General features: G+C 37.9%; 1 protein-coding gene across 1 annotated transcript in view; it reads right to left on the bottom strand.

Moving 5' to 3' along the window:
- The window catches only part of CCDC144A (coiled-coil domain containing 144A), a 76,724-nt gene extending 61,160 nt beyond the window's left edge, over positions 1-15,564 (bottom strand). The window contains exons 1-6 of the mRNA XM_030799886.1: positions 15,095-15,564; positions 12,946-13,016; positions 8,926-9,174; positions 6,772-6,845; positions 4,701-5,540; positions 2,510-2,646 (exon numbers count right to left, since the gene is read on the bottom strand). Of these exons, the coding sequence (XP_030655746.1) occupies positions 2,510-2,646; positions 4,701-5,540; positions 6,772-6,845; positions 8,926-9,174; positions 12,946-13,016; positions 15,095-15,411 (1,688 nt within the window). The 5' untranslated portion in view covers positions 15,412-15,564. The remainder of the gene's footprint in view (positions 1-2,509; positions 2,647-4,700; positions 5,541-6,771; positions 6,846-8,925; positions 9,175-12,945; positions 13,017-15,094) is intronic.
- Between the last annotated feature and the right edge of the window lie 417 nt (positions 15,565-15,981).

Here is a 15,981-nt window from a genome sequence, read left to right as displayed (position 1 = left end):
TTAAGGAGAGAGATCTAGGCTGGAGACACGCATTTGGAAAACATTAGCACACACAAGGTAGTAAAAGGCATGAGAAAGAAAATTGAGGATTGAGTCCTGGGACATATCAGTCCTGGGACATATCAATGTGTAAAAGGTGGGATATGAGAAGAAAGCAAAACAGACTATGATAGATGGACTAGAAAGGCAGGAAGAAAAGCCAGGTGGGTGAGATCCTGAAAGCCAAGTGAAGACACTGTTATGGAGGAGAGAGTTTTCCATTGGGTCCAATATTGCTGACAGGTTAAATAAAATGAGGTCTAAGAAACAATGTCTAGATTTACAGATCAGTGGTAAACTTGAGAACAACAATCTTGGAAGAGTGGTGGGAGTGAACATTACTGGTGTCAGCTCAAGAGTGAATGGACAAGAAATCTGAATCCATGAGTATAAACCATTCTTTCAAGGCCAACATACCTAGGGGCATGACTGTAGATGATCTAATTTCCTTCTTGTTTAGCTGTATTTTTCAATTCAGCTATATACTATAGCTGTATTTTAAAATTCAATATATACTATATTTTTACCCTTTAAAAGTTTTTTTAAATCCTATCTATATGGCATTTTTGAAATGCCAGATGAAGGTATTAAATAAAAATTCATTAACTTATAAAACCAAAAGGCCTCTTGAACATTTCTAGATTATATAAGCTGATTATCATTTTGCTCATGCTTAAACATAAAGACTAAGGAAGACTAAAAGTTTCAGAAGTATTTCTTGCTTGATAAAAATCATCTAACTCTAGAATATTTTATACTCATCAAATATACAAAGTAATAGTCAAAATATGGAATTCTACAACAAGAATAAAAGGGGACAAGTGCAGAAAATAATCTTATTTTGTAAATCAAATTTGTCTAAATTATATGAAGCTACTGTTGAAAAATATGGTGTGTTTCCTACTGAAACACATTATCTTTTAAAAGGAAGGATAATGGCATGCATGTAGGGTACCTTTAAAAAGAGGATTCACTGCATAACAGCACCTTGGTTTTAGCACAAGGATCAACAAATTGGTGCTTGTGGACCAAATCCAGCCCACTGCCTGTTTTCATAAGGAAATTTCCTTGAAATACAGCCACACTTACTCCCTTTATAATTCACAAGGCCTAAAATATTTACTGGCACTTTACAAAAAGAGCTGTCCAATTCTTGATTCAGTAGAGCTAAGATCCTCTGTTGTATTTTAGTAAGTTTTACCCAGTATATTGAAATGCTTATACGGAATATGAATCCCCATGTGCGATCCCTTGGCAATATTCAGATTAATTTGAGGATCTGTTATTTCAGCACTCACGCATTGAGAACAAAAAACAAAAATTAGTAACTAGAATTCTGTTGCTAACAAGGTACAGTGTCAATGTAGCATGTAGCTAGCTTCCTTTTGTAACTCAGCAGATATTACGAGAATTCCAACAAAACTGGCTTAAGATGTGTCATCAAACTAAAGGCTTTAAATAGACTTTAATTGTGAAATAATCAGTACACTCCTGGTCTAACAACTTATTAAAATGATTGCATGCTACATTATTTTCGGGGTATGACAATTGTACTATTTCCTTATTGCTAAGGATGTAGACTATCTCCAACTTTTTGATATTACAATGCTATAATAAATATCCTTATACATAAGTATATATGTAACATAAATATCCTTAACATAAATATATCATATATACTTAATATTATATATATTTAACCTATTAGCCTATTGTATGTCACATACTACATGTAATAAATGTCCTTAACACATACGCGTATGTGTTTACACAGGTCATATTTTCCTGTAGGCTCTCATCCCAAGAGTGAAGTTGTTAGGTTAAAGAAGTGACATATTTGAAATTTTGATACATGCTACTAAATTACCCTGCAAAAAGGATTCATCAATTTCACTTAACAAGTGTATGAAAATGCCTTTTTCTTCACATTTGCCAATACTTCCTATTTTTTAAATAAAATATCAACATGATTGGAAAACATGGTGTCTCATTGTTAGTTTGCATTTTTCTGATAACCAAGGAAGGCTGAATATCCTAGTAAAAGTATAAAATTTTTTCATCATGAATATTAGCCCAAATTAGGATTCATTTCATAGCACATAATTGTCTCCTGTTTTTTTTTTTGTTTTTGTTTCTGTTTTTGCTTTTTTTTTTTGAGATGGAGTTTCACTCTTGTTGCCCAGGCTGGAGTGCAACGGCATGATCACGGCTCACCGCAACCCCCACCTCCCAGGTTCAAACGATTCTCTTGCCTCAGCCTCCTGAGTAACTGGGATTACAGGCATGCACCACTACACCCGGCTAATTTTGTATTTTTAATAGGGATGGGGTTTGTCCATGTTTGTCAGGCTGGCCTTGAACTCCTGACCTCAGGTGAATCACCTGCCTTGGCCTCCCAAATTGCTGGATTACAGGCGTGAGCCACCGCGCCTGACCAATTGTCTCCTGTTAAACGTTGCTATAGGCTTACCTGTCATGCTCTCCATTTTCCTTCCTAGGAATCTGCTGATTTAGTCCATCATCATCACTGCCAACAGTAGCACCATCAGTTAGGGTTCCTGATAATTTTGTGCTATTACTTCTGTGCTTCTCCATTTCTTCTTCAACCTTGAGTGAGAGTTTGATGTTCAGGATGATTGTTATTGCTTTATTCAATACAAAGAACTTTTTTCTGTTTTCATTGATTTCATCACTTGACTCAGTTTAATTATCATAATTTTAGTCATTAAAATATTTGGTGCTTACTTTAATTTTACCACATCTGGAACTATCATCATATAATTATAATTATTATAATTTTATCATCAACATTTTTGTAAAGTCAGCTTCATTTCTGTTTCAATGAATGAGATGGCATTTTCCAAAATTTCAACCAGGGCCCGTCTTAATTTTGTGCTTTTATCCCAACCACCCTTCACTATGTATTATGAATTTTTACCTCATTTGACTGGCACAAACATGGAAATAAGAAGACAAAGACACAAAGCATGTCTTCTTCTGTCTTTGCCACTTGACTTTCATATTAAACAGCCAGATTGAGAGGATACGACACTGTGGGGTTTCAGGAAAAGAAAGGAAGCTTTCCCTTTTCTGCACTAAGCTATTCTTTTCCCCCACTAACTTTTGTCTTTTTTTTTTTTTTTTTTTTTTTTTTTTTTTTTTCATTTGAATCCTGGGATATCAAAAAGGTGAAGGTGCTTACTGAAATACAAGTCTGCCACAACACAAAAAGCACAGTGAAACTGCTGAGCTAGGGTGGAATTCTGAAAATGAGATGCTTCCCAAATTTCACATTCAATAGCCATAAAAGTTTATAGCTGGAGGATATACAGTATAAAATCCACTTTAGCTCACTGTCTATTGATAACTGGGCTAAAGCCAAAAAAGATTAAAATGATTGATCCAAACCCCTAAAGTGCCATTACCTAGCATTTTGTGGCACCAAAAGAGACAATACAATTCCATAATGCTGAATCAGACAAATTCAGCAAATTAACCAGATGGGTTAAAAGTGTGACTTGGGCAAAATAATTTAATGCCTTAGCGGAGGGTGGGAGAACTGCCCTAATCAATGCAGAAGACTCAGCTTTCTACTTTGGCATCATATACTAAGTGTTTGGCTGAGCATTTATGTTACTTATATGGAAAAAAATATATATGCCAAAACTTACTGTACTTTATTAAGCAACATAACATAAAGGTCTGATTCAACAGAAACAGTGGAGAGTGGTTATATTAACAAATATATTAAGGTGTATAAACTTGTTGTTGAAAAATATTTAAAGTGGTCATGATGCAATTCTAAGTTCCAACAGTTTGAGTTAAACAGATAAACCTGAAAAGCACAATAAACAGATTCATTGGCCAGGAATATTTGCTGCAGCTCTCAGGGCTGGATACTTTTTTTTAATTTCTTTTTTTTTTTTTTTAGTAAGAGATAAGGTCTCACTATGTTGCCCAGCCTGGAATGCAGTAGCTATTCACAGGCACGATCCCACTACTGATCAGCACGGGAGTTACTTATGACCTGCTCCATTTCCAACCTGGGCTGGTTCACCCTTCCTTAGCAAATCTGGTGGTGCCCCGCTCCCAGGAGGTCACCATATTGATGCCGAACTTAGTGTGAACACCTGATCGGCATAGCACACTACGGCCCAGAACGCCTGGCCTCAAATGATCCTCCTGCCTCAGGCTCCCGAGTAGCTGAGACTACAGGTGTTTGCCACCATGCCTGCTAGATACATTTTTATATCTCTTCTTAGTCATTGCTTCCTTTCTACTGTATTCCCATCTTATTGTTAGACACAACTCATCTTTAAGTCAGTAAAAGGAAAAAGCCCTCAAGCTCATCACATTTCCTTTATCGATTTTCTTGACGCCTCTCCTGGTTCTGAAGGTCACATGATATATGGCTAAATGAGTTTCACAATCCATACGCCACTTGGAAGACTGACAGAGAGACTTAAGTCGATTAAGAAACAAAGATTATGAGAAAATTTTCCTAAACTCCCATTACTTAGAAGTCATCTGTTTCTACACACAATTACACATGTAGACAACCAAACTGTATGCTTTTCATATGCTTTTCCTAAGTGGAAAATCAGAATGGACCAGATAATTGATAGAGAAAAAACAAAGAGTGGCAGCAAGTAAAACCCTACCTCTTTATGAAGTTGAACATTTTCTTTCTTCAAAGTCAGGAACTCTTCTTCTAATGTGTAGACCTCATTCTTAGACTTTTGCATGTCTTGCTGTAATTCTTCATGTAGATATACTTCTGATGTTCTGTCAGAATCTGGTGGTAAAGAACTCAGATTTTCTAATTTAGGTTTCAGGCTTTTATAGTTATTTGTACTGCCACTGTCACTATTTTGGTTCATATTTTTTGTCATTTGCAAATCAAACTCTTGGTCTTCTTTCATTTCAACTGTAACCACTTCTGGGTTCCTTGCTTTCTTAGTGCCTGCATCACTATGAATGTTCTTATCTGTACTAAAAATATGTCCAATGCCTGGTTTGTTATCATTGTCGCAGTCTAATTTATTTTCATGTAAATGAAGCTCAGAAGATAACTGGCAAGCATGTTTCTGGGACCCAGAGTATGGATGATAGTATGGATGGATGATATTTTTGAGGCTGGGTTCTTTTTGTTCAGGAAATGTCTCGAATACCACTGAGACAGATACTTCAGATGCATCTTCTTCCTCACAACCAGGTATGTTATTTGTCAAATTAAAGGGAATATCCTTTACATCTGTTCCCCTTGTAGAGTTATCAAGTAGTGGCTCTTCCTCAGGACAAGGCGGAATTTTGTATTTTTCACAAATTTCACCAAACCTCTGCTTTAACTTATTTGTGATGAGTTTTAATTGGTTTTTCCACTCTAATTTGCCTTGTTCAATCCAGATTTCCTCAGATTTTTGCACATGAGGAAGTACTGGATATATAGGTATATCCTCTCTATCACAATCCTTAGCCATTTCTGGTTCTTGAGACGTTTTCTGCAGATGCAAAAGTGGAAGATTAATTTGCTTGTTTTGTTTCTTGGGTGTCTTCTCTGTTGGGCTACATGTTTTAAAAATAGCTTTGTCTTTAAATAACAGGTATGAACAAAGAAAAATTCACAAATAATTAAAATGAAAATTTAACTGTTAAACTTCTTCATCTAGGTTTAGCTACTCCCATATCACTGGCTTGTAACTAAGAAGTTAAAAAAAAAAATTGTCTTAGCTGAAAGGAGGAGAAAAATATGAACCAGCAAACTTAACTTTGCCACTGTTTGTTTGGAATAAACTTAATTCATTATGTGTTAAATCTACCAAAAATGAATTAGCAGATGATTTCTAGTGTTACAAAGGCTTCCTCACTTGAAAAGTGAGCCCCTACAGTACATGTAAAGTCCTCTTTCTATAGATTACTAACTGGAGTGTAGGCAATCTTTAAATTATTAGGAGCCCGAATCAACACCAATCAGAAAGAAAAGCAAGTTCTTAAGTTTTCATTCAAATTATATACTGTAACATCATAGGGTTATATATCTAGACTGTCTTCTTCAGTTCAGTTCTAATATATACTACGATCCCCTAATAACACTAACTAAAACTTTAAAGATCGTTCTTACTAAGTTTCTGCATCTAAAAAGTTAGAAAGTTATTGTTTGTACCCTAACACCAAAGATCCCATTCTGTAAGGTATGATTCCCTTAATAGGCAGTTGGGTTGATTTCATAACCCCACTCTCACTGAATGTAGACCGTGAAGTCAGTGAAAGGCCACAAGGCAGAATACATCTTTAACCTAGGCATTAGTAACTGGCAATATAAAACTGCAAAATTTGAGCCACTGGCCATGATTACTCTTTTACCATGAATCCAACTCAGTGGCCATCACTGTTAAATTGTTCATAATTTCTGTTGCTTAATAATATAAGTCAATAATTGACATTACCTTCTTTATTCTGTAAGGATATTGTAAGAATGGAAAAGCAAACAAAATTCTGGAATGTTTGCCTCTACTCCAAGGGTAAAGATTAGCTATAAGTTATGATAGATTCTAACAATATTGTGTTTTATAACTGGTTTAAATGTATTTAAAATTAAATATTAAGTAAGGATCTATTGATTCTCAAAGGCTAGTCTGAGAGGTAATTTCATTTGGGCTAGCTTATATTATTAAAGCAAAAAAAAAGACTATTAAACCAGAAATTTAGATTTTAGTTTAAATGTTTCCACACCTGTGGCTGCTTATTTTCACATCCTTTAAGTCTTTCTTGCGCTTCCCCTGATATCAGCTCCAAGTCTAGTTCTGCTGCAAAATCCAAACGTTCAGTTAAACTACTTAGAACAGCTAGATAAAAGACAGAGTCTTCATAAAAATAGATTTTAAATTACATTCCATTTTATTTCATAAATTGAGAGTTTAAATGAAGCTTGATCTTTGGTGGAATACTTAGTTCTTTAAGAAATACTTCTAATTCTCCAAAACTTCAACAAACCACTTTCTGGGAGACACTAGATGCCACCAGGTTAAAGATATACAATCATGTTGAAGATTCACTCACGGATTCATCCACCCAACATCAATGAACAAAGCCATCACAAACAAAACAAAATTTTGGAATGCAGTAGCAATATTATTAGGCAATGCTGCATACTGTTCTCCACTTCATAATAGTACCTTATTAATGATTTCCAAAATGACTGTGGACACCTTTATTGGTGTACAACCTCTTCCTAACATCTGAAATGTTTCCCTGTATTATTCTGACAAATGTATTAATGTTTTCATCTTTTAAAACAGACCGCTAAAAATAAATAAATAAAATACATAAAATAAAAAACAGACTGCTAGGTGAAGTTGACCCTCATCTTGGCTATCTTTCCCCAGGTAAACAGGTATCTAGGTATCTCCTTCCTTAGGGCTGCCCTAGAACTTTACTGATTTTTCTACTGCATCTCCACCACCCGAACTGTCAATTATTGCTTTACACATCTATTCCCTTTGCTCCTTGACTGTAGGGAACAATCTTGAAAATCATTTTTGTACGAAGAGTCATTATCTATTTTACTCAGCAATTATGTATTGAGTCTTGCTATGTGCTAGGCACTAGGATTTAAAGAGTGAAAAGAAAGCATGTCAGAGATGACTTTTCTAGAGATCCTGTCCAAGCTGAGGCTTAAAGAGTGAGGCTAGCCTAATTAGAAGGGGTAGGGGACAGGAAAGAGTGAGAGCATGAGAGGCAGCAACAAAAGGCAGAAGGAGGCCTGAAAGAGTGTATGTGTTTGCCTGCAATCAAAGGATGGGTCAGCAGGACAGGACCAGCAGTTCAGTAAGGCCAGAGAAAGGGCACACGGGGGAAAGGGCTAAAGATGGAGAGCTGAGCAGAAGTCACATTATGAAAGCCTTATGTATAATTTTAAGATGCTTGGACATTAATATTCTCAAGAGTGGTCCCTGGTCTTATTTGCATTGGTGATAGAACACTGTCAATGCCAAAACCAACATCCCTAGCGAACACATTTATTAACGCAAGGTGGTAGCTCATGTGGACACAGCCAAGGAGATACTGTGCAGCAAATTCTCAATAAGTCTCATTAATTACTGACTTGAAAAGTCAATTATATAATACATAAAGTCATAGAAACGATAGGAAGTCACTTAATATTTGCTTTTGGAAGGTGTTTTTTTGTTTTTGTTTTTGTTTTTTGAGACGGAGTCTCCCTCTATTGCCCAGGCTGGAGTGCAGTGGCGCAATCTCGGCTCACTGCAACCTCCACCTTCTGGGTTCAAGCGATTCTCCTGCCTCAGCCTCCTGAGTAGCTGGGATTACAGGCGTTCACCACCAAGCCCGGCTAGTTTTTTTTGTATTTTTAGTACAGATGGGGTTTCACCATATTGGCCAGTCTGGTCTCAAACTCCTGACCTCGTGATCCACCCGCCTCAGCCTCCTAAAGTGCTGAGATTACAGGCGTGGGAAGGTGTCTTTTAAGTTATAGTGCATATAGTTACAACTAACAGCTGTGAATTCAGAGCTGTAAAAATAAAGCAAAGAAACCACATTGTGTTTGAGTCAGCAATCTTTAGGTCTCTACTAAGTTATCCTAAATATAATCCTATGTTAGTCCCTAAACATACTTAGTCCCTACATTCTAAATATAATCCTACTTCCTAAAGAAAATCATGCTTTCCCCTAATTCTCTGTTATCTAGATGTTGCTTTGGTTAAAGGAAGAATACAAATATCCTGCCAAAAGGTATTCTGTTCAGTGCAAAAGGTGAGTAAACACAAAGCACATTTTACCAGAAAAAGTTTTTTTAAGTCAGAACTATAGCACTATGCAGCCAAGCAGAGGCACTCTAGGACTGAATTCTCTATGCTTCTTTGTTACCTTCTTTGCTCTTTTTGTTTTCTGGTAGCTGTGATTGGCACAGGTCATGGGAAGTACCATTCCCTAAGAGAAGTACAACTCCAATGTTCATCTTTCTTTGTTCTGTTAAGTTCATCTGTCCCAATTCTTTGGTTGCTGACTGATTTTCAGGCATTGATGGTGATACAGATGGACATTTATCATCAACTTTCAGATTCTTGGATCTCTGACAAGTCTCATCACTAAGGGTCAAATTAGTAGGATGCCAATCTGAAAAATGTGAAAATGAAGTTTTCATTTTTAGGATGTAAATAACACAATAATTCGACTAACTTGTATACATGCTTTCTTCACAGAAACAGTCCCACATCCTGCTCTCTCCCACAACACATTACGCATTCAGGCTTATTATATTTTACATGTCCTGTGCTTACAATTCATTCAGGTAAGTTTAATTAACTATCATCTCTCACTTTTCTACATTTTTACTGTTTACTATTACTTACTTTCATTCACTCAGCAGTCTCTATTATATATTTTGCTTTCCATTAAGATTCTTCATGGATATAAATTTTTTAAAACAGAATTTATGTCTAACCATTTTAAGCTTAAATATACATGACAGCATTGTATGTATGTATTGTAGAGACACAGGATTTATAAAAACATAATAAATATACTTTTAGCACTATTTTAATTATGAGATGGTCTTTCCTCAATGCACCACTATCTTCAGAATTTACTTTCAAATACTTGGATAAACTTCATACATTGATTTGCAAAATAAGAGCTGTAAGGGCAGGGTTGCAGTGAGCCAAGAGAACGCCACTGCACTCCAGCCTGGGTGACAGAGTGAGACTTTGTCTCAAAAAAAAGTCTGCCATGAGCTTGCCTTAGGTATTCACTTCATTCCCAACCATTCACATCTCATACGTTTTGCACTGGCAAAACTGAACTGCTCATAAACCCTGCAAAGTTCACTCAAGCATCTTACTTTTGCACTCGCTGCTCCTTCTGCCAAACACACCATCTTCTGCCCACATCATCCTTCTGCCTCTTCGCTGCCCAGCAGCTATGCCCCTGACTAAATTTTTGGTTTTATCTTAAAATTTTATGTAATATAATAGCAAATAATATGATAGATCATAACATGGTACTGGTTTCAGTTGCATCATTCATATTAAATAGCAAGGCTGCTTACAGTTTCGACATTTGGTGAATACTTAACAGGTATTGGTACATAAGTTACTATGGCAATATTAGGTAATTATAATCTGTCCTTCTTATCTGATTAACCTTTCAGTAAAATTGTGGGATAAAGTAGGCATAATAAGTTCTGACTTAAAATTAGAATAAAAATTGTCTTTCATTTTATTTTCATGGGTGGACCAGTTTTGATTCATATTGTACTAAATCCCTGTTTACAATTATGAAATAAGATTAGATAATCAATCATTTTTGTGAATTTTTTTTGCCTAAGTATGCAATTAAAATTAATTGCTTTATGTGTTTTTATATGCTTCAATTTGGGAAATAGTACTCATATTCTGTTACCTTGATCTTTAGTGATTTGCAATTTTCAAGGTGACTCTGTCTTTTTATAATTTAGGGTAATAGCAAGTTCAGTGAGTATGTGCTTTAAAATTAGTAATATTATTTTCCGAGCAGTTTTAGATTCACAGCAAAATCGAGAAGGTACAGAGATTCATGCTGAATAAATAATTCAGCAAATAATTAAAATGACAATGATAATAACAAGCTCCTGGGTTTTGTTGGTTTGTTCGTTTTTTTCTTTTTTGAGACAGGGTCTCACTCTGTTACCCAGACAGCAGTGCAGTGGCATGATCATAGCTCACTGTAGCCTCAAACACCCAGGCTCAAGCAATCCTCCCTCCTCAGCCTCCCAAGTAGCTGAAGTACAGGCACTTGGCACCATGCCCAGCTAATTTTTTTTGTTTTGTTTTGTTTTTTTTAATTTAGTAGAGATGAGGTCTTGTCATGTTGCCTGGGCTGGTCTCGAACTTCTGGGATCAAGTGATCCTCCCATCTCAGCCTCCCAAAGTGCTGAGATGACAGGCATGCACCACTGTGGCTGGCCCCAACAGTATTTTTGAATGTTTGTATTCTGTAACATTAGAAAAAAAATGCTTAGTACCTAAAAGACATTTGATAATTATTTGTTAAGTGGACAAATGAATAAATGATTTCCTTGAAAATTCTGTTGAAAAAACAGAAATTAGAGAAAGCTCTATTCTATTATGAGCACCTCAAAGACCAAAACTATGTCTATTTCACGTTTGTCTCCCATAACGTGCAAAACCTAACTTAGAGAAGTTCTTTGATTAATATGTACTAAATTAAAGGTGTCCTCTTACAGTTCAGATTGTCCAATGCATTAGGCATCAAATCTTGGTAGCACAGAAGCATTTTTTGTTATTGTGAAACATTTTCATACTTTTATTATAATTTGTTGAGCCTAGAGTTGGGCTATTTGAATATTTATTATGATAATCTTTTGGCTAATGGTAACAGCATATCTTGTTCTAACAAAATTACTGTTAACATAACAACTAACCAGCAGGTAGAAGAACACATCTTGTTCTAATGAAGTAAATATACCTCATTCGATTTCAGATTAGGGGGAAAGTCAATAATAGTGACACCTTGTTGGTTTATAAGTATGTAACATGACCTGTTCTTCTCAACAAGGAATTGCTTTTCTGACTTCTGCACTCAGAAGGTATCTTTAAAAAATAATTTCCCATTAGTATTAGTGCACATTGGGTATGTTTGGCAGGGTTTTGTTTTTGTTTTTGTTTTTTTCTGAGACAGGGTCTCACTCTGTCATCCAGGTTGTGATCATGATCACAGCTCACTACAGCCTTGACTCCCAGGCTCAAGCGATCCTCCCATCTCAGTCTCCCAAGTAGCTGGGATTACAGGTGTGCACCAAAACACCCAGCTAATTTTTTATTTGTTTTTGTAGAGATGTGGTCTCACTATGTTGCCCAGGCTGGTCTGGAACTTCTGGACACAAGCGATCCTCCTGCCTAGGCCTCCCAACTTGCTGGGACTACAGGTGTGGGCAGCACACCTAGCCATTTCACAGTTCTTATTGCCATTTGTTTATGGTGCCAGAAGGGCATGCTGAGTTTCCAGTTTTGAAACTAATTTCTTTTTTTTAGTGACACAAATTACTGTGTAATATAGTTAGCCTTTGAACGACATGGATTTGAACTGCAGGGTTCTACTTATAAGCAGATTTTCTCCCACCTCTACCACCTGAGACAGCGAAGACCAATCTTCCTCTTCCTCCTTCTCCTTAGCCCGCTCAACTTGAAGACTATGATGAAGAGTTATATAATGATCCACTTGCATGTAATGAACAGTAAGCGTATTTTTTCTGCCTTATGATTTTCTTAACAGTTTATTTCCCTAGCTTCCTTTATTGTAAGAAAACGGCATATTAACACATATACCATACCAAACATATCTTAATTGACTGTTTATGTTATCAGTAAGGCTGCTGGTCAACAGTTGGCTATTAGTAGTTACATTCTTGGGGGAGTCAAAAGTTACACACAGATGTTTGACTGCAGACGGAATCAAGCATCCCTAAATTCCATGTTGCTAAGGGTCAACTGTGATTGATATTCATTTACTAAACATAAGTCATTTATTTTAAAAATTAAACAGAAGTTCCAATTTCATAACAAGTCTCATTCATTATAATGTGACTATAAAGAAAACATACAACTTACTAACTTAAAAATATCTTTTTCTTATTTATACAAATATATCACATAGGATTTTAGGGACCATAATTAAATTTTTTTCAGACCAGATTGTTTGAAAAAATAAATGACCTACAATTAACTTTTTAAATAATTGTGAAATCTAACCTACCAAGAAATCTAACCTACCAAGAAGGAAATAAAGATTTTTTTAAACTGCTCTTTCATGATCAAAACTTCCTTACTCTTACTTCTTTTTTTATCTATGGTAGGACCACCAAAAATAATTCACCATCAGAAGTCTTACCTGGATTGTTATTTTGAGGAAGAATTTCAGGTGTCTGTTTTTCCTTATATTCAGGAACTAGTTGCTGAATGCTATGGATAAAAATGTAATAAATGAAATTACTATTTTAAAACAAATGAAAAATACCATATATATTAAATTTTTAGAGTATTTCAAACAATATCAGAGTTAATATCAGAACTTTAATTATCCCATATACTTCAATTTGTGAGTTCTACCAACTTCTCTTTAAGCTTCTAAAGAAGAAAAAAAGATGAAGTACTCATGAACTGAAGGGAGTATAGCTCAGTAAATTAATTCACATTAGCTTGGCATAATGGAAAGCGTGCTAGCTCTATTACCAGCACCTATTTGTTCTCTGACAAGTCGCTTCTCTTAGGCTCAACGTATTCTTCTAAAAAGCAAGGATTTTACTGCCTTATTTCACTAGGTTGTTAAAGATTTAACGAGATAACATTTTGTAAATGCTCAGAGAAACAGTGAAGCAATGAAATAATTTGTTCTTGAGCTTTATTGCCGAAATGGTTTTGGAATCACAAATAAAACCCAATGTGTATTTTTTCCAGAGGTTCTAATATTAAAATGTTGCAGTTTTCCAAAACTGTTATTAAGTTCTAGTTTTATGAGTTCTATTCTTTGTGGCTTATAATTTGGGGCATCACAGCTATTTCATAGTTTGTAACTAAATTTACTTATAAATATATTACTTCATCAAACTAGATAACATCACAGTCCACTATTACTGAGCTCATCAATCACGCCAAGGGGAGAAAGCTAATAGATGTCAAGACCTAGCTTGGACTACTGTTCCATACAGACTCCAACTCTGAATCGGCAGATCTTTGTTAGAACGATGCTCAGTCCCCATGTTCATCTCCAACTGACATGGAAAACAACATTCTACTTTTTTTTTTTTCATTTCCATGAAAGAGATCCAAGTTGACATTCTCTGAGATACATACTAAAATGTATTTGCACACAACATCCCACCCGTTACTCAGCTCCATTGATCACCTTACTGCATATTTTTGTAGTGAAAAATCACAATTTTAATATTAGGTGATACCCAGTTTGCTTTGACTCACACTGTTTCTTTGGAGCTAGTCAGCAAATAGTCATATGAACTTCTAGTGACTGCGCGAAATAGGGACCACTTCAAAAATCTGTGCATCACCCTTATGCAGGCAGGGGCCATGCTAATTTCTCTCCATTTTATTCCGATTTTAGTATATGTTTGCTGCTGAAGCAAGTTTTTTGTTTGTTTGTTTGTTTGTTTGAGACGGAGTCTCGCTCTGTCACCCAGGCTGGAGTGCAGTGGCGCGATCTCGGCTCACTGCAAGCTCCGCCTCCCAGGTTCACGCCATTCTCCTGCCTTAGCCTCCTGAGTAGCTGGGACTACAGGCGCCCGATAATTTTTTTTGTATTTTTAGTAGTGACGGAGTTTCACCGTGTTAGCCAGGATGCTCTCGATCACCTGACCTCGTGATCCGCCCACCTCAGCCTCCCCAATTGCTGGGATTACAGGCATGAGCCACTGCGCCCTGCCAAAGCTCTCCTTTTATACATGGATATTCATGAGTCACGGATGAGGCTTAGCTCTGTTAAATCCAACTAACATACTTGAGACTCAGAATTCTGGTGATGGCTTCCTGCCACAAATCTGGGAAAGGATAATATGGGACATTCCACGATCTAAGAAAAGGGTCCTCAGCATACAGAATATTTATTATGATAATCTTTTGGCTAATGCTAACAGCATATCTTGTTCTAACAAAATTACTGTTAATGTAACAATTAACCAGCAGGTAGAAAAACACATCTTGTTCTAATTATATTCAGTAGAATATGTCTGCTGTATAATAGGTATTCAGCTTATGTTTGATGAATAAATTGAGAAAATGGATAAACACAGTTGGGAAGTGCAATATTTTTAAAGAAAACTCCTGTAAAGTAGACGAACACTTTTGCAATAGTGATAATCATTTATATTTGATCCCGTCTCACTAAGAGGCCTGGGGCCCTGGGCCCCTGACCCCTCTGACCCCTTTCTGACCCCTTTCCCCATCCCGGGTGCCGTGGGGCCTGCGGGCACCAGAAAGCCAGTGTCCTCGACAGGACGGCGCGCCCGCCTCCTTCGCCTGGCCATTACCTCTTCTTCCCATCCCTCTTGTCCACGCCAGTGTCTCCAGGAGCCAGGACGCCCTCCACCCCAGGGACGTCGCCCGACCGCGCAGCTCTGTGGAGCTCGCCAAGATCTTCCAGGCGGCCGTCATGCTGGGGCTGGTCTAAGGCTCCCTCATCGTGCTTGCTCTCGCTGCCGGCGCTGTTTTTCCACCAGCTGGAGAAGGAGTCCGAGGACCACTGGTCCTCCTGGCTCCCGACGCTAGGGGTCTTCCTCATGGCGGAGACTGCCGGCTTCGGAGACCCCTCAGCCCCTCCCCGCTTTTCTCCACCCCAGGAGGCCATCAGTAGCGAGCTACTGCCTCGGCCACAACCTCCCAGCAGGATAGCCCGCGGTTTCCAATCTGCCAAAAGAGCACCGCCAAGCCAGAAATGCCAAGCCAAGCGATCACTGCCACGCCAAGCCAAGCGACCACCGCCAAGCCAAGCGACCACCGCCAAGCCAAGCGAGCACCGCCAAGCCAAGCGACCACCGCCAAGCCAAGTAACCACCGCAAAGCCTCGCGGGTAAGGCCAAGCCACGCGGGTAAGGCCAAGCCAATCCGTTACACACCAGTGCGCCTGCGCACCTGTGACGTCACTGAACCTGTGCCTTCACTGCATCCGCAGTTCCAGCCTCCCAGAAAAAAACTCCTTGGCCTGCAGGTGGCGCTGCAGCTCCAGCGCCGGCCTGGGCTGGCTGGTGGTCCCTCGGAGGTTTCCGGGTGGCGGCGCCCAGCCTGCCTGTCATGAGTGCCGCTTCACAGCGCCGCCGGCGCACCTGCTCCTAGGCTTGCTCGGTTCAGGGGTGCGGGCCAGTTCCGCCCCGGGCTTGGCCACCGCAGCGAAGTTGCCCCAGGGTCCGCGCTGCCAGGA

Source organism: Nomascus leucogenys, chromosome 19, assembly GCF_006542625.1.
Source record: "Nomascus leucogenys isolate Asia chromosome 19, Asia_NLE_v1, whole genome shotgun sequence".
NCBI classification, from domain to species: Eukaryota; Metazoa; Chordata; class Mammalia; order Primates; family Hylobatidae; genus Nomascus; species Nomascus leucogenys.
This window is presented reverse-complemented; position numbering and strand designations above follow the sequence as displayed.